The 25,395-nt window shown below is 38.1% G+C and overlaps 1 protein-coding gene across 1 annotated transcript; it reads left to right on the top strand.

Moving 5' to 3' along the window:
* The first annotated feature begins 6,537 nt into the window (after positions 1 to 6,537).
* abcg2d (ATP binding cassette subfamily G member 2 (JR blood group)) lies at positions 6,538 to 24,436 on the top strand. The gene is made up of 16 exons (XM_061829796.1): positions 6,538 to 6,709; positions 7,915 to 8,137; positions 10,467 to 10,526; positions 10,593 to 10,707; positions 12,139 to 12,291; positions 12,382 to 12,539; positions 12,809 to 12,960; positions 14,515 to 14,616; positions 14,880 to 15,133; positions 16,882 to 16,964; positions 18,273 to 18,362; positions 19,518 to 19,639; positions 20,801 to 20,955; positions 22,482 to 22,571; positions 22,647 to 22,756; positions 24,066 to 24,436. Exons 2-16 carry the CDS (start codon positions 7,923 to 7,925, stop codon positions 24,211 to 24,213), a joined length of 2,007 nt encoding a protein of 668 aa, XP_061685780.1. The 5' UTR covers positions 6,538 to 6,709; positions 7,915 to 7,922; the 3' UTR covers positions 24,214 to 24,436.
* Positions 24,437 to 25,395: the final 959 nt, after the last annotated feature.

Here is a 25,395-nt window from a genome sequence, read left to right as displayed (position 1 = left end):
AATGTTATATTACAAGAAAATTTGAATATTTTCAAATTTGGTTTCTCAACATCAAAAAGGAAAAAAAGAATAGAATTTGCAAGTCAGCTGCATGTTTATTAACAAGTCATCAAACCTACGGGCGCGTACACATTTTAACTTTTTTTGAATTATTGTTATTTTACACTCATATGGTTTGTCCAAGCAGTTCATAAATGATTTAATGATGGCGATAGTTTGTCTCGGGGGGTCAGGAATGGAGCATTAAAACTGATCTGAAATGGGTGATGTTGCCTTGAAGAACATGAGATTGTGTCGGACCTTAGAGGTTCTACTGTTGCTGTCGCAGAATTTACATTTGCACTTAAAGGAAAAATCAATTGGGACGAGTTTCGTTTGGAAATGAGTCGCATTAGTCCATTTTCAGACTCTTGATAAAAGAGGATGTGTTGTTCAATGCATTTTTAGGATTTCTGGTGTATATAACTGTACAACCTCCTGGAACTAAAGCAAAGGTGGGCAACCTATCAAGGGCCATTTGGCAGTGGGACACACTAATATATTTTATGTACAGCATGAAAACATGACGGTACAATGGAACCCAGCATTTGAGTGGCTTTCGAGCGTTTGTTTTTAGGATTACCGCAATACATGATGAGTAGGGTTGGGCATCGTTACAACTTCGAGCGATTGCGGTCCCGATTCCGGTTCCTCATTTCAATCCCGGTACTAAACGAGTCTCGCTTCCGATTCTTTTTGCGGGCTTGGTCAAAACAGTTTGTATGATTTAAATAAAAGATGTCCAAATTACCGTAATTTCCGGCCTACGGAGCGCACCGGATTATAAAACTCACCCAGTACATTTGGAAAGGAAATACCATTTGGTACATACATAAGATGCACCTGTGTAAAAGCTGCAAGTACGCACAGTGAAAAACGAGATATTTACAAACACAGTACACAGAAAGAGTTTAAGTTTTAATACCTTAACTTAGCTTAACATAGCAACAACACGGTAGCACGAACAAAGCTGGTTATTAAAATAAAAAACATATTGGTAAAAAAAAAAAAAACAGCCGCAGTAACAACATGGTAATACATCACTAACAGAGCCAGTTAAATCATTGAGACGCGGCAGTAACACAGCAGAAACATGCTAACGTGGCGCTAATGCTAGCTAGTGCGGCGCTAACGGTAACATGCCGCTAACAGGGCCAGTTAAAAAAAATATATATATACTGGTAAAAATCACTGAGACACAGCAGCAACACGCTAACACAGCACTAACAGGGCCGGTTAAAAAAAAAGAAAAAAACATACAGGTAAAAGTCACTTTCTCGGCACATATATTCCACCGGTGTCACTCTTCCCTTTTCCGCTTCAGTCCCCCCTTGCGGCTGTTAGAAAAAAATGCACAAATTAGCCGCATCACCGTATAAGCCGCGGGGTTGAAAGCGTGTGAAAAAAGTTGCGGTTTATAGGCCAGAAATTACGGTATGAACGTCCATTTTCAACTTGGTATCGATATCAAACCTATGAACGGCAAGGCAATGTGTGCGGAACTAACTCACTTGACCTCATACTAATTCATGTTTCAGCTGAAAGTTAATTTTAGCATTATTTGAAACGGTTGTATTACGTCTAATGGTTTCCATGTGGCGTTTTTAACTTCACTTCCAGTTTTAAGGTTGTCGCCTTTTATTTTGAAGGGTATGCAGCGGAACCCCCCCCCCCCCCCCCCCAACATTCTGGCACGAAAAGTAACTTTACATGAGACCGGTGAATTGTGAAAACGTAGAGTAAACCGAGAAGGCGAGAAACCCTTTCTTTGCACAACATAATCTGATTACAAGTATTTCCAAAGTAATCTGAATACAAGTATTTCACCGAGCAGTCTGTCAACAAAGACGACAATTTTGTTCACCGCCACTGTTCGGTTTAAGCATGTCTTCGTGCACTTTCTTCTTTGTTGGTTTTTGTCGCTTTTCTTCTTTGAGGTCAGCGGACCGTAGTCATCAAAATCCTGAACTGAAACGTTTCAATTTGAATTTGTTCTGGGGCCACTTTTGTGAGTTAAAACTCGTTAACTCCCATTGACGGCTTTTTAATTCAAATATTAATTGAAATAGAAATTTTGACATGGAGAACTGACAACTTGAATTGCAAATCCACTTTTCCCATTAAAGCGAAAGTAATTGATGAGCGGAATCGTCGGCCAACCAAAACAAAAAATCATTCCTAGGAATAGAATTATTAAGAACTGATTTCTAAAAATGAACCTGTTCTTTAGTCCCATTCCTATTAATAACACGGTAAAATATAATGTAAACAACCTTTGTAGCATGATTTAACGCTTCAAATCAAAGGACATTGTTCTGCTCCTTCTGGTGTGCACAACCTGGCCTCCAGGGGGCAGTATACTACATACACACTGTATATACCGTATCACGCAGGTAGATTTTGGTGATGAAACACGTCCATGATATCGTTGCCCGTTTCTACACTGCGTTCCAAATTAGTATGCAAATAATGTTTTTCTCTGATTTTTGAAAAGAGATGAAGCAAATGAGAGGTGACATCATTTTCAACTTCCAAACCTCAGAATATAATTCAAGTGTTTTAAAAACGATGCTGACCGTCATTTGTTTCAACTCTCGCGAAATTGGAGAAAAATGCATACAAACGTGTAATGCAGTTATGTTTTGCGTGATATAGCATGAAGCTAGTAGACTTTTTATGACAGAGTTATTTGGTTTTGGCGAAATGAACGTGTAATTGTATTTGTTTTATGTTTAGTTTTCCACTAACCTGGAAGTGGAAATAAACAGCTTGAAGCAAGCACACAGGACCCCTTTTACAGAACTGTTGGCTGTCTGCCAAACTGTTCACGGCTCGCCCAGAGAGAGTTTAAGATTGAGGGGAAAAAAATGCGCACAAACAACAATAATAATGAGAAAAATGTTTTTTAACGCGAAAAAAATTGTACGTTGGCCACTCATAAGTCAAGGTTCCACTATACCAGGGGTAGGAAACTCATTTTTGTCGCGGGCTATTTACCTCAGAAGGCCGTTATAACTGAAACCATCAAAATCTTGAATCACCTCATCATATTTACACACTGGTTTTGGAATCAGAAATCAGCGGGAATGGGTTTTTCAACTATTATTGATGTTTGGTAACACGAAAATGCTTGCGATATCTCAATGTTATCATGTATGATATTTGACAACTACAAATTTTTGTACAGCTTTTAACAAGAATCCTGGAAGTTGACACACATGATTTGCCTTAGCGGGCCGCGTAAAATCATGTGGCGGGCCGCATCTGGCCCCCCGGGCCTTGAGTTTGACACGTGTGCATTATACTGTACAAGATTTAGGTTGCCCACCGCTGCACTTTATCCTCAATATCATTACCAAAAAATAAAATAAAATGATCTGTACCTTTGCGTCGTCTGCGTATAGGAATCATTTGCACAGTCTAGCGGGTCAAAGAAGTGAATGAAAAGCATCTATTTTTTTTTTGCCAGAATGTTCTTTAGGCACCGTTAAGAGTGAACCTGACATTTTTGCGTGTTCTACTTTATGATCATTTTTTTTTTTCTGTGATCACAATCAAATGATAGACTGAGGTGAGTGAGATCGGCGCTGAGATGTATTCAGGGTACAGACGTGTACAGGTTGTGTAAATATGAGCTATTTATGCAAAACTTTGTTGATTTTAATTGCGTGGATGACAACGTTGCATAAACCACACACCTCATGTTCTACTGCGTGCCTCCATCCCTGTTTGTAAATATTAATCACCATCGACAAAACAAAACAACCTCATTTCAAAACTGCTCATCTGTGAACGTCACCATTTTTTTTTCTCGTTTTATTTTTATTTTGAACCACGTAATCGTTCTTACATGTGGAATGTATACCCGGGATGTACCTGTACTGCACATAATGTATTGTGTTACACAGTCTTGTCACTTCATTAAATCTGTGCTTATGGAAATCTACGAAAAGTCTTGTTTATTTGTATTTGTTAATTATTCATTATTTGTTAATAAGATCCTATCCAAGAGTGCTATAAAATTTTAAATAGCAATATTGCTCACTTTAGAAAGAATTTGATCATTTTCCTCTCTTGTGATGAAGTGAAATTATTTTGGATTATGTATTTTATTGAAAGTAAATTCTGAAATTTGGTGTCCAATAAAAAATGTATCCATTTTATTTTATTTTGGTCCAAAACAAAATTTCTTAGTTAGTGGTTTTCAGGTCAAATGAGGGAAGTGAATGAAAAAAAGAAAATCACAAAATGTGAATTATGGGTTATTTATTGGACAGCGATGTGTTGAAAATGTTTCAAGACAGTTCATTTTTAGAGCTTCCATTTTTGTTAGTTTTGATAGGGATTTTGCTATATTTGATTAAAAAGTGTCTGAACCTGTCCAATCCAAATTGTGTTCTGTAATTTTGATTTTTTTTGTTTTTGTAGTGTCATGTTTATTGGACAACATATTTTTTAAGAAGGATAATTGGAATAAAGGTGTAATATATGTTTTCATTTTTATGATTTGTCTCTTTACAAAAAAATATTTTTATTGTAAAAATATTCTTTGATAAGAGTTCATAATACGGTGGAACCTGGATTTAACGGACTAAAAGAGGAGGGGTCATTGTCCGGTAAATTGAAGCACTTTTTTATGACCTAAAAACACCTTTATTGTACAAAATTGTTTTCTTTCTTTGTGGGATAAAAAAAAAAGTGTCAGTAAAGTACAAAAATATTGCAAATAAATATAAAGACTTAGTTTATTCAAACTTACCTCATTGGTGCACAAAAGTGTTGATTTAGCGTTTCGACTGGACACTTTTTGTCCTTTAAATCACAAGTCGGTTAAATTGGTGTCCCGCTATCTTGATATGTACTGTACATACAAAATTTTATATTTTGGCACTTTTTCGGAAAGTGCAACACGTAAAAATTTGCATTTGTTTTTGTTTGAATAATGTACAGCACTAGAAGTACAGTGAAGAAAACAAGTATTTGAACACCCTGCTATATTGCAAGTTCTCCCACTTAGAAATCATGGAGGGGTCTGAAATTTTCATTATAGGTGCATGTCCACTGTGAGAGAGATAATCTAGAAAGAAAAATCCAGAAATCACAATGTATGATTTTTTTTTTAACAATTTATTTGTGTGATACAGCTGCAAATAAGTATTTGAACACCTGTTCATCAGCTAGAATTCTGATCCTCAAAGACCTGTTAGTCCACCTTTATTAGTCCACCTCCACTCAATGTATTATCCTGAATCAGATGCACTTATGTCAGGTCATTAGCTGCATAGAGACACCTGTCCACCCCATACAATCAGTAAGACTCAAACTTGTAACATTGCCAACACCAAAGAGCTGAGCTTTGTGGTCAGATGAGACCAAAATTGAACTTCTTGGTCATAATTCCACTAACCGTGTTTGGAGGAAGACGAATGATCAGGTGTTCCATCCCAAGAACACCATCCCTCCTGTGAAGCGTGGGGGTGGTGGCATCATGCTTTTGGGGGTGTTTTTCTGCACATGGGACTGGATGACTGCAGTGTATTAAGGCGAGGATGACCGCGGCCATGTATTGTGAGATTTTGGGGAACAACCCCTTTCCCCTCAGTCATCGCATTGAAGATGGGTCGTGGCTGGGTCCTTCAACATGACGATGACCCAAAGCACACAGCCAGGAAAACCAAGGAGTGGCTCCGTAAGAAGCATATCAAGGTTCTGATCCAGACCTGAACCTAATAGAAAATCTTTGGAGGGAGCTGAAACTCTGTGTTTCTCAGCGACAGCCCAGAAACTTGTTTAATCTAGAGAAGATCTGTGTGGAGGAGTGGGCCAAAATCCCTCCTGCAGTGTGTGCAAACCTGGTGAACAACTACAGGAAACGTTTGACCTCTGTAATTGCAAAACAAAGGCTACTGTACCAAATATTAACATTGGTTTTCTCAGGTGTTCAAATACTTATTTGCAGCTGTATCACCCAAATAAACCGTAAAAAAAAATTCTGGACTTTTTTTTTTTTAGATTATCTCTCTCACAGTGGACATGCACCTACGATTAAAATTTCAGACCCCTCCATGATTTCTAAGTGGCAGAACTTGCAATATAGCAAGGTGTTCAAATACTTATTTTCTTCATTGTAGTATGTGGGAAGAAACTCAATTTTATGATAATAGGGTGGAAATGATACAAGATTAAAGTTGTAAAATGATGTGACAAAATGTGTAAATTAAATGAATAAATGAGTAATATTGTAAAGATCAAGTCTTCAATGGAAAATAAATTTAGCTATCAAGAATATAGTTTAAATATTGCATGATATGTTAAGAACCCTTATAGCTAGAAAAGGTTCCTGAAAAAATCCCAATTTTATGTCTAAACAATTTTACTCCTGTAGTACGGTTACTTCTTTCCATGAACTACCCAAACTTTTTGTGTGTACAGTTGCGAGGGGGATGCTGGTGTGGAGAAACACAGCTGAGTAAAACCGTCAAGTATGCGAACGTGTGAGACTGTTTTGAGATTGCGCGTGTTGGCGCACGGAGAGCGGCGAGCACAGGGTTAAAGCGGCGCCCTGTGACGGCGACCCGAGTCCCTGAGCCCTCGCAAGATATTGGCTAGACCGCCCGGGCCGCTCCTGACCAGTCCAGCGCCGCTCACCCTCACCTTCACTCTTCTGCAGGTGAGTTTCTCCTCACATTTTTTTTTTTTTTTTTACATTTAATAAAAAAAAACATAACTACTAAATTGAAAGAACCTCCCCGCTGTTATGATTTTGTTCATATGCATGTGTCTGCTTTGTGTTGTTTTGTTGTATGTAACCATATGCAGCTATCTAAGCATATAACCTATATTAATACATATATTAAGGCTATCAATGTTATATGTATAAATTATCATTGTGGGATGTATTTTTATTCAATCTGTTAATCTCATAGTGTACTTGTACTTATCCAAGTATTTGTACTTATATGTCCAAAATATGTCTAGGAGCTCTTAAAATATTAAAAAATATGAGTATCTTTACTGTATTACTATCATATACTTTCAGCTACAGGCACATATTGCTTAAACATGCATTTTTTTCTTTTTTTTATGTGGTGAGACAAATGAATTAAAAAAGCATATAAAATCAAACTGTAAAATTATAAAAAGTAATATTTGTACTTATTTTCAAAATATGCTGCTCACCCAAATAGACGCACGTCAGAGCTAATTTTAGTTTTTCCCTGAATGTTGTTTTTAAAAATGGAACACAATACACAATAAAATATTGAAATTGAATACATTTTATAGGTTGTGCACAGTATAAGAGTTGAGGGTTCAATAGCATCATGTAGCATTAAACGTGAGTCACATCCAATTATGTTTTGTACACGACACAAAGATATAAAATTAATTTGAAATATTTACAAAGTCCCGTGACCCTTGTGGGGGTAAGCGGGAAAGAAGATGGATGGATATTTACAAAGTACTTCAGGCGGCAAAAGTAAATATGCATTTGGACGTTTTAAGTCAGCCCAAGCCTTGTTGTGCCTTTTAATGGTTTAAGCATTTGTTACCATTTTTTGGAAAGCAATATCATGCACACGATTCACTCCAATAAATAAAATATTAAGCTTTTCTGTTCATCTTGTCCATTTCCAAGGGTCCTTCAAAGATGTTTCACCCCCAAAGATTTTGTCCGATTGCCACCAAATTTGAACCACTTATTGAAAAGATGGGTGATGTTAAATCGCCAACGGTTGCAATTTTGCGCCACAAGACTGCAGATTTGGCTTGACGTCCACCTTTTAGGGTTTTCTTTATTGTTATTTTTTTCTCGGCGTTACCATCGAACTAGATATTTTGTTGTTATTTTGCTACCATGTGTATTTCGGCTGATAGCGTACAAGATGGAGCGAGGCTGTCACATCAACGCGGCGATGCTGGATGACGTTTGCGTCAACGGCGGGGCGGGTTCAAAGGTCGCCACGGCTACGGAGCCGCCAGCCAAGCAGCCGTGTGGGTCCACCGTCAGCTTCCACGACGTCCGTTACAAAATTCACGCCACGGACGGCTTCTTCTGGAACAACACGTCAAGTCCTCGCCAGATATTACTGGACCTCAAGTTAGTACATTTTTCACATACCTTTTGTGTGTGTGAATTGGCAGAGTCGTGTATCAATGGTAACTTTTGCACCATCGTAAAATATAATAAATAATACTCTTCCCAACTTCTTCCCAATAATTTGACGACGTTAGTCCTTAGAATTTGTTAAAATGTTAATAAGACAAACAAACCATCTTTTTTTTTTCGGGGTTCCCTCCTGGCTTTGTTTTCATGTATCTGTGTTTGCAACTGTCATTTTATGCTTCCAAACTTCATTAATCACAAAATTTGTTCTCATTCGTTCATTCATCACTTTAATAATATTGTGGATTGTCAGTATGAAAAACAGTCAATTTTATTTATTTAAGCTTTTTTAGGTCCCTCCTGGCTTTGTTTTCGTGTATGTGTGTTTGCTCTGTGTTTGTATGTATTTTTTTGTCTTTTTGTAGTAGCATACATATCATTTGACACCTACCATTAATAGCAATAATTTTGTATATTTGCTCCCCCCAAAAATGATATTTCACACTTGGGTGTGTTTTCATGAAGGTCAGTCTGTTTGTACCACCTCAACTGTAGAATTTTATTCCTCTTAACTACATTGTTTTAAAATATAAAAAATAATAATTGTAGATTAATAAACAATAGTAAAGTGATTTTTTTGCGCTCCATCCTTGTGTTTTCATGTGTGTGTGTGTGTTTGTAGCTTTCTGTCCTTGTTTACTAGCATAAAATATGGTTTAAAAATTCCTGATTCCATTGTTACCATAATTCAAAGAAAATTATACTTTGATGTTTTCATGAATGTGTGTGTGCGGGGCTTTTTTTCCACCAACATAAAATACTGCTGAATTTCATCTCTCCTAAATAAGTAAATATCAATAATTTTGTAACTTGTCAATGAAACATAAGAGTCAAGTCTATTTTTTGTGGGTGTCTCCTTTTTTTAATTTTTTTTGGGGGGAACAGCATAAAATGCAATATGACACTGCTATTAATTACTATTAATTCTAATCATTTGGTCTAGTTGTTTTAAAATTTAAAAAAAAATTGGGTTCCATGAGTGGTCTGTTATCGTGAATTTCTTACATTTTACACCATTATAAAATGTAATACTGCTACTATATATATATATATATATATATATATATATTTTTTTTTTTATTTTTTTTTTTTTTGGGGGGGGCTTTCTGTCCTTTTTGGTGGACCTTATTTTTTTTTAAATATAATAGTGTGACGTCTGCATCTTAAAAAAAAATCAATAGAATCTGACATCTTACCTCCTTTACCCGCCTTTAATCATAACACAACTTGCTCAACTCAACTCAACAACTACCAAAAAATGAATAGTTGCCGTACGTTTAGTCTTTACGACCCAAACTTGTACAATAGTGAATGGGCCACATTTACATAACTTTCTTTCTGATGGTAAATGTGTGTGCGCGTGTATCGATTCCCATGCTAGGATGAATTTTTCCTTGCATTAATCATATGACACTAAGCATGATTTCTTGCTTATAATCTCTCAATAAAATCACCGTCTGCCAGGAAAAGGCATTAAAAAGGTGTCACGTGACCCAGAGCCAGGCTTGCAGTCAATCTTTTAATTCCATTTTTTTTTACACGACACATCGTGTGTGTGTGTGTGTGTGTGGTGTGTGTGTGTGTGTGGTGTGTGTGTGTTTGGTTTGCTCTCGCTGAACTCTTTGGCCACTTCCACAGATTAATGAGATAAATACAAGAACTGTATCCAAAATTTTGCCTTCTCGGCAGACCCGATTAATCCGGACTGACAACTCCATGGAGACCCAACTCTGGCATGTTTTAATATTGTCAGTTTTTCACTTTTTTTTTTTTATTAACTGTATATACTGAAAAATTAGTTGGATGTTTTTATAATGACCAAAATCTTTTTTTTTTTTTGCCAAAAATGTGTCCTTGGTGAAGGTAATATTGCTCATTTTTAACTGAACTAATTGAGGCAGGGCAAATATTTTTCATCCAAAATTGGCTTACGGCACCGCAAAGCAAAAATGTAAAAAAAAAAAAAGTAAATCATCTTTCGACTAATTGAGTGGAATCGGATATTGTACCGCAGCACACTGGATGATTTATCATGGCACATTTAATTTGACAATATGTTAAATATTGTTTGTACTCTACTGCAATGCCGGGACAATATATCGGCATTTTTTACAATATCAATTCAATATCGATTATTATTGTTGGTGTCTGATGAAAATCATTTGTCAATTTGTAATTTTGAATTACAAACATTGTTAATTCTTCTGTATTGTAATATTGTCATTGTTAATATATTGTGCTATTTGTTTGTGAATTGTCGTAGTGGTATCATGAGGCCGGGTCTGAACGCAATCCTTGGACCGACCGGAAGCGGAAAGTCATCGTGAGTGCACTAAACTACACTAATATGACTGCATGACTATTTGATATTTTTTATGTCTTTCTGTAGTTTTTTGGATATTCTAGCTGCAAGGAAGGATCCCTGCGGCCTCTCGGGGGAAGTTCTAATCGACGGCGCGCCGCAACCCCCAAATTTCAAGTGTCTGTCGGGGTATGTGGTCCAGGTACGTCCATGGGATATTCCGTAGCGTCCGCAACGAACACATTTCTAGAAACAAAGACTAAAATTTATCATTTACGGCCTTCGACGAAGCTAACATCCACGTTTTGTCAATGTCAGCATTTTCATCATGCTAATTGAGACTTTCAGTCAGTATTTTCAATGAGGTCAGAGAGAATTTAGTATCACAAGCCTAAGTCCTTCTTCAGGGAAAAATTAACGATTAATTCTTCAATTAGTTGATTTTCTTTAAATATCTGAAAGATTTTCTCTCACTAACATGCATATTTTCATAAGCATCCTGCAGGAAACTAATGTATGCATTATTGTAAATAATCAGGACGATTACCGTAATTTCCTGCTTATAAGCGGCGACTTTTTTTCACACGCTTTCAACCCTGCGGTTTATGCGGCGATGTGGCTAATTTGTGCAATTTTTTTCCAACGGCCGGAAGGGGGCACTCGAGCGGAAAAGGTAAGACTGAGACCGGTGGAATATATGTGCCGAAGAAGTTACTTTTACCGGTCCGGCCCTGTTAGCGCTGCGCTAGCGTGTTACTGCCGCGTCTGTTTTTACCGGTATGTTTTTTTTTTTTTTTACTGGCCCTGTTAGCGTGGCACTAGCGTTAGCGTTGAACTCTCTGTTTATCGTCTTCCTTTGGAAATATCTCGTGATTCAATGTGGGCACTTGGGGCTTTTACAGAGCTGCGTATGTATGTACCAAATAGTATTTCCTTTACAACTGTACTGGGTGTGCACTCTGTAGGCCGGGAATTACGGTAAGAGCCTTTAACATATCTAATGCACGTGGTTTCATAGGCATGGACGATGAGGTCGTCATCAAAGAAGCTAGTGAGCATTTTTCTAAACATTCAAGTCACTTTTATAGCCTTCACCCAAACTAAATTCTGTTTTCATTAACACTAAAGACTATTTACACCCTTCAACAAATCTAAGATTCGTTTCTACTCAAGTTTAGACTCATCAACGAAGTCAACATTCACTAAATAGTGACGTTAAACGTGCACATTTTCATAAAAATCAAAGCCATGATGAGTCAAACACATTTTTATGAGCATCTAAGATAATTATAATTATTTTTAATTATTGATTCCACAAAATGATGGCCAAGTGATTAAAACAAAGAGGATTATTAAAACACTAGCCATGCGTCTAGCATATACGCAATCATGAACACATGTTACATGAACAACGGTATTGAGTAGTTTAATTCTTCAACACATTAAAAACTACGTGTGCATGAGCTCCATCAACAGCATTAACTAGCAGAGTAGCCTAAATAAACATATTAGCATTAATTGACATGACCTCATACATGGGCAAACAAAATGTGGAATGGCACTTTACACAAATGGCATCAAGTCGTTAAAGTGACTTTTTGGCATTTACGCAGTATTTTTTCCTCTCTACCAGGAGGACGTGGTCATGGGTACGCTAACAGTGAGGGAGAATCTCCGTTTCTCAGCAGCGTTGCGTCTGCCCACGCGCGTGTCCGAGCCCGAAAAAGAGGCGCGCGTCGATCACCTCATTGCAGAACTTGGTCTCGCCAAGGTGGCCGACTGCAAGGTGAACCTTTACGTTATAGAGAAGATTTTTTTTCTTTTTTTCAGGAAGGAGATTTTTGTTTCAACGTTCCTGTGGCGTTTCTTTCCCCAGGTGGGCACGCAGATGACTCGCGGCGTCTCGGGAGGCGAGAGGAAGCGGACCAACATCGGGATGGAGCTGATCATCGACCCCCCCGTGCTCTTCTTGGATGAGCCCACCACAGGCCTCGACGCCAGCACGGCTAACTCTGTCCTGCTGTTGTTACGAAGGTACCGTCTCAATCTTTGCAGTACTCTTGGAATACTGTGCAAAAAAAAGTCTGCTACTTCCAAATTTGTTGTTTTACCAATGCTGTCATGACCACATCTTAGAATAGAACCTTGAACAAACATTTTTGTAAGCTTTGAGAAAAAAAAAATGCTGGTTGAATAAATGTAGCATTGAGTCAGAATTTGCCAGCGGTACGAATCTTTTCAGGTTTGATTTTATCTATCGTTTTTAAAAATGTTTACATTTGTACTGACTTGTGCGGTTACAGCATGGCCAACCAAGGGAGAACCATCATCATGTCTATCCACCAGCCCCGCTACTCCATCTACAGACTCTTTGACTCGCTCACCTTGCTGGTTGGAGGCAAGATGGTGTACCACGGACCAGCGCCAAATGCTTTGGACTACTTCGCAAACATCGGTGATCACTTGGTCTCGTTTTTTTTTTCCTGAAAAAACCATAATGTTGAACTGTAGTCTGGTTGATGGTTGTGCCACTTGGCCTGAAAGTGGACTGCACAGCAAAAAGTAGAGAATACGTTCCTGTATCTGCACCATTAATATCATCTTCTCTTAAATCTTCTCAGTGCAAACCTTGTCACAAAATATATATATTTTTTGGTTAACATTGCAATAAAAAATTAGATCGGCAAAAAAATTTCAGAAAAAAATTGTTCTATGAAGCATAAAAATTCTTTTTTTTTTTTTTTTTTTTTTCAAAAACTGAAGACTATCTTCTTCAGTAAATCTAAAGTACATTTGTTTTCTAAATATCAAACAATTTGTCATTTAAAATGTTTTCATAACTATTAAAAAACGTAGTATTCAATCGCCCCCATGTAAATAATTTCTATCAAACATGATTTTGTCCTCAACAAAACTGGCAAACATATGTTGCCGTAAGCATCAAAGATGACTTAGCCTTCAATTAAAGTGGCATACACGTTTTATAAACATGAAAGAGTTTTGTCTTCACAACAATGCCAAGAAACACAGAAGACAATTTAACCTTTGATGAAGCTAACATCTCTAAACATCCAGGACTGTTTAGTCTTGTCATGCCTTTGGCCAGTGGGATTCCCCTGGGGTCAATCCTGCAACCCCTAATGTTATATCTAGACAGGCTTCCATTAGGCTAGCAGAAGACACTCAGATCTACTACATGCGTCACTGACGGCCTGTGTACATGGGCATATATCTCCACTTTGTCACTGCATCGGAGATCAATGTGTGGACGCAAAACAAATTTCTTCAGCTAAACTCAAACAAGACTGGAATCAATGTATGTGACCCACAGAAACAAAGAGAAAGTGTTACGAGTCACCTTGAGACTTCATCTCTAAAACCTAATAATCAAGTTAGAAATGCAAGATTAGTATTGGACTTTGTCCTGAATTTTAACATATACCTAGTACATTAAATGGATTAAGTCTTTTAACCATCTTAAAAACATTGCCAAAATCATAGGAAGCCTGAAAATTGGTCTCCGGCCGGTTATATTACTGTAACGCAGTACATTGCAGTACATTTAGAATGGAGCTGCTCCAGTTGAGCAAATGTGACCATATTAGTCCATTGCTCTGGTCACTCACTGCATTGGCTCCCGATCGCTCAAGAGGGTACATTTCAAATCATATCTGCTTGTGCACTAGTTTCTAGATAGTCTTAACCTCAAAGTACATCTCTGACATAAAAGGCATGCAGCGGTTTGAAGCGTGTCAAACTGAGCACTTTAAGGGAGTGGTCTCCCAGAAGTCAGGACTGAACATGGTAAGACAGCTATTCAGTTTTGTCATTGATTAAAACTGGAACAGTCTTCCAGACAAGGCCTCGACTATAGCGATCAAATCCAGACTGAAAACAATTTTACTTAGCTGTATGTATGGTATCACAACTCAAAGTATTGTATCTGCACCCCTCGCTTACAGTACATGTTTTTCTAAACTTAAAATTAGCCTTTGCGTTTGTCTTTCAGGTTATTCCTGTGAGCCCCACAACAACCCAGCCGACTTTTTCTTGGATGTCATCAACGGAGACTTCGCCGTCACCAGCAGGTCCAAAGGCAACCTGTCTGAAGGTGATGCCCTGTGTGTACAATTTCATTTCACCAGTTTGATATTTGCATATTTACATATGACATAGGTACCTATGCCATGAAGCTAACATTTTTTTTCCATTTATTTTGGTGAAATTGCTTATCATAAACTAAGCACTTCTCGGGTTCTGATCACTCCCTTCCAAATCTCACTGTCATTGATTAATTTTGTGTGAATAATAATAAATACCATTGAAAAAAAGTTGGCCACGACCTGGTCTTAACCTTCCCGTTTCCTGGGATAGATTTGGACTTGGAGCAGCCATCTGGTTCCCGGCAGAGCATGGAGGAGCGCCTGGTGGAGGAGTACAAGAACAGCAACTATTACAGCGACACGCTGGCCCAGCTGGAGCGCATCGCTCGGGATAAGCAGCGGCGCTCGCCGCTGTCCGCCACTCGGACCGTCACCTACAACAGCTCCTTTGGACACCAGCTCCGTTGGGTGCTGCGTAGAACCTTCCAGAACCTCATGCTGAACCCACAGACATCCGTGGCGCAGGTGCACGCTTCCGCCGTTAATATTTGTTTTTGCGTTAATGTAAAAAGAAAATTTACGTCCTCACCTAATGTAATTTCAATGTTTTTGCAAACTTTACGGACACTTCAACAAACTTGACTTTTGTATTTCGGTAAACATCACAGACAATTTTATATTCAACTAACCAGACTGAATGTCTTTTCTTCAACTTTAAAGATTATTTAGTCTTCGAACTAGTTCACTTTTAAGTTTTTGCTAAAAAAAAGATGGATACTTACAGTATAGTGAGCCTTAATTTCACGTACCGGAACAATAAAACAATTTCATCTTGGATGAACACATTTTTGTCAACAATGAAGGCAATTTAGGCTTTGAAAATGTCAAAGACTAATATATTTGACCAGACTTAAAATACATATTTGAGTCTACTTCAAAGACTTCACATACACGTTTTTGTTAACTGAGCAGTTCTCTTTGCGTTTCTGTAAACCCGGGAAACAATTTAGTCTTCAACGGACCGTATATGTTTTTTATTGTTAAACACTGAGGAATTTAGAATCTTCATCAGACAATTTGGAGTCTTGACTGAGGCGAACGTATGTTTTCATCAAGATCAAAGATGATTTTGTCGTCGGTGAACCTAACCTGGCCCGCTCTTTGGTGGGATCAACGCCACCTTTCAACGTCTCTTCACTTTAAGAATTATTAACAGGCAATTGGGCCCAGATAAGACCCCGTAATCCACGCAGCGGGGATCTGGACGGCGTGGGCGCCCTAATCGGCTTTCGTGACTGCTGTGACCCGACTCTTGCCTCCTTTGGGCCTGATATCATATCTGGCCTGAGCCGCCCCGGCATCGCCACGGTTATGGCTGACGCGTCACATGACGCTGTCACGATCCGTCACTCCAGCCCCTTGGAGCTTATTAGCTGATCCCTTCACCCTGGGAACCGCTTATTCATGTCATAATGTGTCAATTGTTGGGATTAAAATTTGTCCTTTTTCCCTTTTCTCACTCTCTGCTGTCAAATCCCCACTCAAACATGCCCTCGCCACCACCGGGGAGGGCGGCTGGAGGGGGGAAGGGTCACCATCCACCCTGCCATTGTTGTATAAATTTATGATTGAATGCCGTACTTCCGGGGCTACAGAAGGAAATACCATTTGGTACATATATAGGGCGCAGCCGTGTAAAAGCCGGAAGTGCCCACATTGAAACATGAGATATTTACAAAGAAAGACGGTACACAGAGAGTTTGACGCTAGCGCCGCACTGCTAATGCTAACGCTAGCGCCGCCACGCTAACAGGCCCGGTTAAAAAAAACCATACTGGTAAAAATCACTGAGACACAGTTGTAACACGCTAACGCAGCGCTAACAGGGCCGGACCGGTAAAAGTCACTTCCTCGGCACATATATTCCGCAGGTCTCACTCTTAACTCTTCCGCTCGAGTGCCCCCATGCGGCCGTTAGAAAAAAATGCACAAATTAGCTGCATCACCGCATAAGCCGCAGGATTGAAAGCATGTAAAAAAAAGTTACGGTAAATGCACGAAAAACTGAGGCACAGAATCTTCAGTTTCTGGTTTTGCACGTTGAAGTTACTGTGGCTAAAATCAAACGAGTCATGTCGAGTCCCACCTCATAAGTCACGTCGTCTTGCTCAGCATCACCACATATAGTCTGGTCTTTTCTTCTGTCCGTTCCGCATGGAAATTCTTCAAAATGAAGGCTCCTCAAAGCTGCATTTGTGTCAACGTGTGCACAGGTCGTGGTCCACATTATCCTGGCTCTCATCGTGGGGGCCATTTTCTTCAGGGTCAAAGATGATCAGAGCGGCATCCAGAACAGGTGAGCAGTTACCAAATGAAGAATTCATCTCAATTTAATTTTATTTGTAAACTGAGTCAAATGAGTTTTTAAAACTTTTTTGGGAATCCTGTTAATCATATTTTTTTTTTTGGCCGCAGGGATGTCAAACTCTTTTTTTTTTTGTCACAGTTTACATTGTCGTCACGGTTTCCCTCCGTTTACCCCGATTATGACTGAAACCATAAAAATCTTTCATCGCCTCCTCGTATTCACACATGAAATTCATAAACTACCGTAATTTCCGGCCTACAGAGCGCACCTGGTTATAAATCTCACCCAGTACATTTGCAAAGGAAATACCATTTGGTACATACTTGGGCCGCAGTCGTGTAAAAGCCGCAACTGACCACACTGAAACATGACATATTTACAAAGAAAGACGAGACGAGTTTAATGCTAGCACGGCGGCGCTAGCACTAACACTAGCGACTAATGCTAGCGCCACGCTAACAGGGCTGGTTAAAAAACAAAATACAGGTAAAAATCACTGAGACACGGCAGTAACACGCTACCGTAGCGCTAACAGGGCCAGACCGGACCGGTAAAAGTCACTTCCTGGGCACTTATATTCGGTCTCACTCGTACCTTTTTCGCTTGAGTGCCCCCTTGCGGCTGTTAACAAAAAAATTGCACAAATTAGCTGCATCACCGCATAAACCGCAGGGTTGAAAGCGTGTGAAAAAAGTCGCGGCTTATAGTCCAGAAATTATGGTAGTTTTGGGAATGAGAAATCAAAGGTAATTGGCTTTTCAACTATTGTTGATGTTTGGTAATACAAAAATGCTTGCAATATCTTAAGGTTATAATTTATGATATGACAATTTAAAACTTTTGTACAGAATCATGGAAGGTGACGCACATGATTTGCCTTCGCGGGCCACATAAAATCATGCAGCGAGCCTGATCTGACCCCGGGGCCTTGAGTTTGACACCTGTGTTTCCGAACCTTGGCCATTCTCTGTCTGCATCTCTCTTTCCTCCTGACTTGCGCTTATTGCTCTGCAGTAACAATACGCGTAGAAAAATAATCGCTTCAAAATCCTCCGATAGAAGCAATAATCAGAGATGTACTTTGGTTTCAGTCACTTACAAAAAAAACCCCACCAACTATACATCCCCGTACTGTACGCCGCATTGCATTCATTCCTATGGGGACTCGCTAATCCTCTTAACGTGGGCGCAAGCTGGTACTCGCAGGGCCAGCCAAGCACGCCTGAAAGGACGCCGCTCGGGGTCACAGAGTGGAAAGCGGTTCTCACGTCTGTCGCGTTGTTCTCCTTCCTCCAGGATGGGGGCGCTCTTCTTCATCACGACCAACCAGTGCTTCAGCACAGTGTCGGCGGCCGAGCTCTTCATCGCCGAGCGGAAGCTCTTTGTGTATGTTTTTACTAAGAATTTTCTATCTTGAATATACAGTATGTCAGTAATGGATGCCCCCGCCCCAAAAAAAACCCACACATTTTATAACTCTAACAGTAGTAGCTCAAACTCCAAAGGATGATGTCAAAACATTCAAGTTGTATTTTACTTTTAACATGAAAAATAAACTGCTCGCACATCATTTGATATTGAAAAAATACAGTGGCGTAAAGAACTTGGAAGGATGCTGGCATATATGTTATGTTTTTATCTCTCAAAAGGACTTTTGGGGTCAAAACAGATGTTTGTTGTCATGCTAAAGCGACTCCGACTATTGGAGAGAAATTCCTTTAATTCCTCATTTTTTTAGACATGGCAAATCATTTCTGATGCTGAATTCACAAACTTCAAATATGTATTTCATGAACATCAAAGATGCTTTTTTGTATTTAGAAAACTTAAAACAAGTATTTTGTGAACATAATAGACAATTTTAGTATTTATATTTCATCAATGTTACAAGGACTCGTGTGAGTATGCGACATGTACCTAAAGTATGTATTATTGCAAACATCAAAGACAATTTTAGCATTCAACAAACTAAAAATAAGTATTATCGTAAAAATCACACTCATTCGAGTATTCGCTAAATGTAAAGTAAATATTTTTGTAAACATCACAGACAATTTTAGCATTTGCCAAACTTAAAATACATATTTTCCTAAATATCCGAAGTATTTGCGTGTTAAACTGCGTTTCATTTTTGTTTTTGGGAAAAAAAAAATTACAATTTGTAAAAAAATTAAAAATACTACTTTTTTTGTTGGCCATTTTGTGTTTGTCTCATTGATGCATAGATAGTGTCTTATTTCTTAACAACAAACCGAAAGTCGCAAAAAAGCTAGCTGCTAGCGGGCGTTCGGCTGCCCAGCACACAGTTGCAGTAACAATCCGGAACTTTCTTTGCATCATCTTGAGACATTCCCACACTGTTTGCTGTCAAAATGGCTGAACCATCAGTTTGGTCATTTCGTCATTGCGGAAAAGCGCTCACACAAATACATAAAAAATTAATAATCCAGATATACACGAGTAGGGGTGTTTTACAGCAAATAATTAAAACATTTGTAAATGGCAAGCGTTTTACGATTTGCGCCTTGATTGCTAACGCAGACACGAGTACATCAGCGGCTACTACAGGGTGTCCGTCTACTTCCTGTCCAAAGTGTTGTCCGACGTGGCCCTTCGCACCGTCACCTCCGTCATCTTCAGCTGCGGCGTGTACTTTATGATTGGTAAGACCATCTCCACCTTTCTTCACTCTCATCTGTTGGATCCCAAAGCGAGCGAAATGCCAATTTGTAAGGAGAGTTATTTTCTGAATGTATTTGATATAACGTAATTCCCGGCCTACAGAGCGCACCTGGTCATAAGCCTTACCCAGTACAATTGTAAAGGAAATACCATTTGGTAGATACATAAGCCGCAGCCGTGTAAAACCCGCAAGTACCCACATTGAAACACGAGATATTTACAAAGACAGACGGTACAACCAGAATTTAACGCTAGCGCCGCCACGCTAATGCTAGCTAGTGCCGCCAAGCTAACGCTAGCAGCACCACACTAACACTAACACTAGCGCTGCACTAACAGGGCCGGTTAAAAAAAAACATAGATAAATGTCACTTCCTCGGCACTAGACTCACTCTTACCCCTTGTGGCCGTTAGAAAAAAAAATTCACAAATTAGCCGCATAAACCGCAGGGTTGAAAGCATTTGAAAAAAGTCGTAGCTTATTGGCTGGAAATTACGGTATATATACATTCATATCTGTGTACCAAAATAATTCTAAAAATCCAAGCAATGTTGGGTCCATGTTGGGAAATTTTGACCTCAGTTATGTGCTCAAAAAAAAAAACCCCGACAAGGTCACATTTGCCAAAAGTGAGTCCTTCTCATGGGCAAAGTAGTGATTTTCACATTATTATTTATGTCGGGGCGGCACAGCTGTAAAGCGTTGGAATCACAGTTCTGAAGACCTGGGTTCAACCCTGGCCCCACCAATGTGGAGTTTGCATGTTCTCCCCGGGCCTGCGTGAGTTTTCTCCGGGCACTCCGGTTTCCTCCCACATCCCAAATACATGAAACATTAATTGGACACTCTAAATTGCCCGTAGGTGCGATCGTGAGTGTGGCTGTTTGTCTCCATGTGCCCTGCGACTGGCTGGCAACCAGCTCAGGGTGTACCCCACCTCCTGTCTGTTGACAGCTGGGATAGGCTCCAGCACTCCTGCGACCCTGGTGAGGATAAGCGGCTAAGAAAATGGATGGATTGGTAATTATGTGGAGGTTTTCCAGAAAAGAAACTGCGGCAAAACGTGTCATTTCACAAGAGCAAAGTTGGGTGTTGAGTTCAAGGCGCCGCTGAGTTTTGGGTTCTTTTTCCGTCTGTTCAGGACTGAAACGCACTTTGTGGGCCTTCTGGGTGTTCACGCTGACGGTGACGCTGGTGGCGTACACGGCCACCGCCATGACCATGGCCATCTCGGCGGACCAGACGGCGGTGGCGCTCGCCAACATCTTCATGACCATCACCTTCGTCTTCATGATGGTGAGGAAACTGACGTCCCCGCGAGAAACTCAACATTAGTACTCTTGCGGTACTATCACAGTATTGGCTCATATTATATTGCCCGTGATGCTATTGATGATAATCTCCTAGTACTATTACCCCCCACCCCACCCCACCCCCCCAAAATATGACATTCTTCAGGATTTTTTTTTTGTCTGGTGAAAATAAACGTGAAATCATAAATTGCTATAATACTGGAAAATAGTCGTCGTTGTGCAACAGCTCAGTCGAAATTTTGTCATTTCTAATAGCTACATCCTAATTTTTTTGATACTTCATTTGTAATCATACAATAATTACATTGTACTTTTACTAGGAAAAAAAGAAGTTTAAAAAATTATAATAAAATATTACAATCATACTTTTTGCACCATTATTTTGTTTTTACAAATTACACTATTTTTTTCCCATAATAAATGTGAAGTTTTACAGGGGTTAAATTATAATTTTACAAGATTTTAATTTAATTTTACATGGGTTAAATCATAGATTTTCAGGAATGAAATCATATTTTCTTTAACAGCAATTGAATCCTAATTTTGAAAGAATTAATTTGTAAATATGTGTATAAAAAACATTTTTACTTTAAAAGAGCCACTAAAAACTACTCAAACTTAATTTTAGAACAATTAAGTAATAAAGACTTCAGTGCTAACTTTTTACAACAAAGGGAAGGTTAAAAAAAAAAAATTATAAAAAAGGAAAAAAACATGTTTAAAATGTTAAATGAAAATGATCTGTGAACGTAAAATTAAAAACAAAAAGCCAACATAACCAGATACAACAAATAAAGTAGTTATTAGCCACTTGAAAAAATTAATTATATATATCTATATATATCTATATATATATATATATATATTTCTACATTATTGTCATCATATAAAGACGTAATAAAATCTGACTTTATTTCGTCATATTTAAACCTCACGGTAATAATCCGACTGTGTTGTTGTCCTTTTACGGCTTTTTAAAGAAAACAAAATCAATTTATTCTTGATGCCTTCCAGCAGAGGCGCAACAATTGATCAATTGTTTGTCAATTCATCGACTGTTAAATCAAACAGCAACTATATTGATAATTAATTAGTTTTCTTGAACTTTAAATTGTCCAAATGCTTGAAATTTCCATCTCTTTAAAAATAAATGTTCTCACGTCGTCTTATAAAAGCAGACGGAATATCTTAAATAAGACGTTTGTACACAAACAACTGCTTTGACTTTGGAATACAACAATCAACATTTTCTGACATGTTACAGACCAAAACAGCAACTGAATCATTTTCAATTGATATTTGTGAATATTTTTTGACCATCAACTGAAAATAATGTCCTATTTTTTTAATAAAAAGATGTAAATCAAAACTTTTTTGTCTCCCCTTCCGATTCATCAATTAATCCCCCCCAAATAATCAACAGATAAATTGATTATTACAATAATCATTGCTTCCAGGCCTTAATTGCTTTTTTTAATTTTTATGTTTTTTTTTCATTTTAATTTGTAGATATTCTCAGGTCTTCTGGTGAACCTTCCGAGTATCATGGACTGGCTGGCCTGGCTCAAGTACTTCAGTATTCCTCGTTACGGGCTCGCCGTAAGTCCGGCTCCAGGTGACCAAAACTATCTCGGGGGTGTCCGTCTCTCTCATTTTGGAGTTTCGGACCTTCAGGCCCTGAAGGTCAACGAGTTTGTGGGGTTAAAGTTCTGCCAGAACGTCAACACGTCCACCGCAGTCGACAGCTGCAGCTGCAGCGGCGGCGCCCCTGCCGGACTGCTCACGTGAGTAAAAATTAAAATAAAATAAATAATAATACAGCTGGAAATTACAACAAATTTGCCCAAGTGGCGATCGAAATGATATATATTTATTTTATCGTCAATAGACATTGAAATAAAAATGGAGAGCCCAGCTGTAAATGTGAACAGCTCGAAGTCGTCAATATTTTATAAAAAATAAAGTGGCAAATACTGTATATGAGAAAAAGGGTGTAATAATACAAGAATAAAGTTGGTCGTTTTCGGGGGGGGGGGGGGTTTACTCTTAATTTGACAGAGTAAAGTGGTAATTTTAGAAGGGTTAGGGTTAGGATAGCTTTGGTGAAATTTGCAGAATAGAGCTATGATTTTTATATGTAATCAAAAAGTCATTCAGGGGTTAAATGTCATTTTATGAGAACAAAGAGATGATTTTACAATAAATTGTAATTCTACAAGAATAAAGTAGGTATTATACTAGAATTATTTTTGCGACTATGAGTTGTCATTTTACAAGCATAAAATTTGTTTTTTATGAAACCTATGAAAATTTGAATCTTACAAGAAGAAAAGTAAAAAGTTAAATCGCAAAATTCAGGAGAAAACAAGTGACCGGCCAATAAGCCGCGACTTTTTTTCACACGCTTTCAACCCTGCAGTTTATGCGGCGTTGTGGCTAATTTGTGCATTTTTTTTTCTAACGGCCGCAAGGGGGCACTTGAATGGAAAAGGAGTGAGTGTGACAGGTGGAATATATGTGCCGAGGAAGTGACTTTTACTGGTCCGGCCCTGTTAGCACTGTGCTAGTCTGTTGCTGCCGTGTCTTGGTGAGTTTTACCGGTATATGTATATTTTTTTTAACCAGCCCTGTTAGCGCGGTGGCGCTAGCGTTAAACTCTCTGTGTACCGTCTTTGTAAATATCTCGTGTTTAAATGTGGGCACTTGCGGCTTATACACAGGTGCGGCTTTATGTATGTACCAAATGGTATTTCCATTACAAATGTACCGGGTGAGGCTTACAACCAGGTGCGCTCTGTAGGCCAGGAATTACGGTATATTCCGAGAAAAGATTCTAATTCTATTATAGTGGTATTTTACAAGGGGAAAAAAAGTTTTTTTTCCCCAATTAAAGTGGTAATTTTTTGAGAAATAAAAATTGTAATTCTATGGGAATAAAGTGGGAATTGTGAATTTAAATGTGCCAAGAAATATTTTTTACTTGATACAAATAATAATATTAATAAAGACACTGTGTTTTCACAGTCGAGGATGTAGTGACCAAGTATTTTGATTTTGATTTTTAAAATTTTTTTGGGGTGGTTTTTGTTTCAGATGTACTGGCGAGCAGTACCTGGACTATTTGGGGATCCAGTACGGCGTGTGGGGACTGTGGGAAAACCACGTGGCGCTCGCCGTCATGCTTGCGGCCTTCCTGCTCATTTCCTACCTGAAACTTCGCTACATTAAGAAGTTCACTTAAAAAAAAATAAATAATGATAATAATAATTGTAATAATCATCATCATCATTTAGTAGGAAATTGTACAAAAATTTACATTTCAAAATGTTTATTTATAAATAGTCATATTTTAAAAGTAGATGCGATTTCTTTTTCCTATTTGTAACTCTGATTTTGGGCCGTGCATTTACCTCACAAGTGAACGTGAGTAATTGTAGATGAAAAATGTTATCAACATTTTTTTGTTATTCCATACAAGTTGTACAATTCGATTCATGTATAAATGTCATCATGAAACCTCAAACTTTTTGAATTTTATTGTCTTGTTTCAAATATATATTGACCAGACTTAAAATGTACTGTTTAAGAAAAATATTTAAAATTATCTAAAAAAAATAACCTACAGATATAAATAATAACAGATTAAAATTACTCTACTTACCAAACATAATAACCTAACTGATGTATGAATATAAGTAGAGTAAATATTAATTTAATTAAATTATAATTAAATAATTCTTGCACAATTAATTATATTCATTATTAATAAGCCACCACAAATAATGTATTAATTTCAAACATATTTTTACTCAAAAATGTAATGATGTAAATATTAAAATATTTTAATTGGCTACAAAAATATGATAATTAAATGTAAATTATAATCTAAATTACACAATATTTGTATTTAGTTTTTCAGTCATACATATTAAATGTATTTTAAATGACCAATTAATACAATATATAATGCACAGATCAACTACAAATATAATGATTACATACGATGCTTTTCGATTCCCTTGGACACCTGACTGCCACAGAATCATGCTAGCTGTACAACTAGTACCACCTTTTCGTTTGTGTTTTTTGCAAGTTTATTCATCTTTCTTCACCATGGGCCAAAGATACATTAGTGGAATGAAGTCAAAGCCAAAGATAAAATTATTAAATTATTCTTTACATTATGGACTTTGAATGCTTATTTTTGGCGGCGGCAGGGGGGGCTTGGAAGGGATTATGCTATTTACATGTACTACTCACGAAAAATTCACGTTAAGAAACGACTTCGAGAACTGATTCATTTCCTAAGGCGAGGCACCACTGTAACCACCACTTCATTTTTTTACTATAAGGAAGTTGCTTAAAAAAATAAAACACACAACAACACTAATTTTAATTTTTCTCCACTTTTATTAGATAAACA

The sequence above is a fragment of the Syngnathoides biaculeatus genome, chromosome 9 (assembly GCF_019802595.1).
Source record: "Syngnathoides biaculeatus isolate LvHL_M chromosome 9, ASM1980259v1, whole genome shotgun sequence".
NCBI classification, from domain to species: domain Eukaryota; kingdom Metazoa; phylum Chordata; class Actinopteri; order Syngnathiformes; family Syngnathidae; genus Syngnathoides; species Syngnathoides biaculeatus.
Note: the sequence above shows the minus strand (reverse complement) of the source record. Positions and strands in the feature narration are given on the sequence as shown.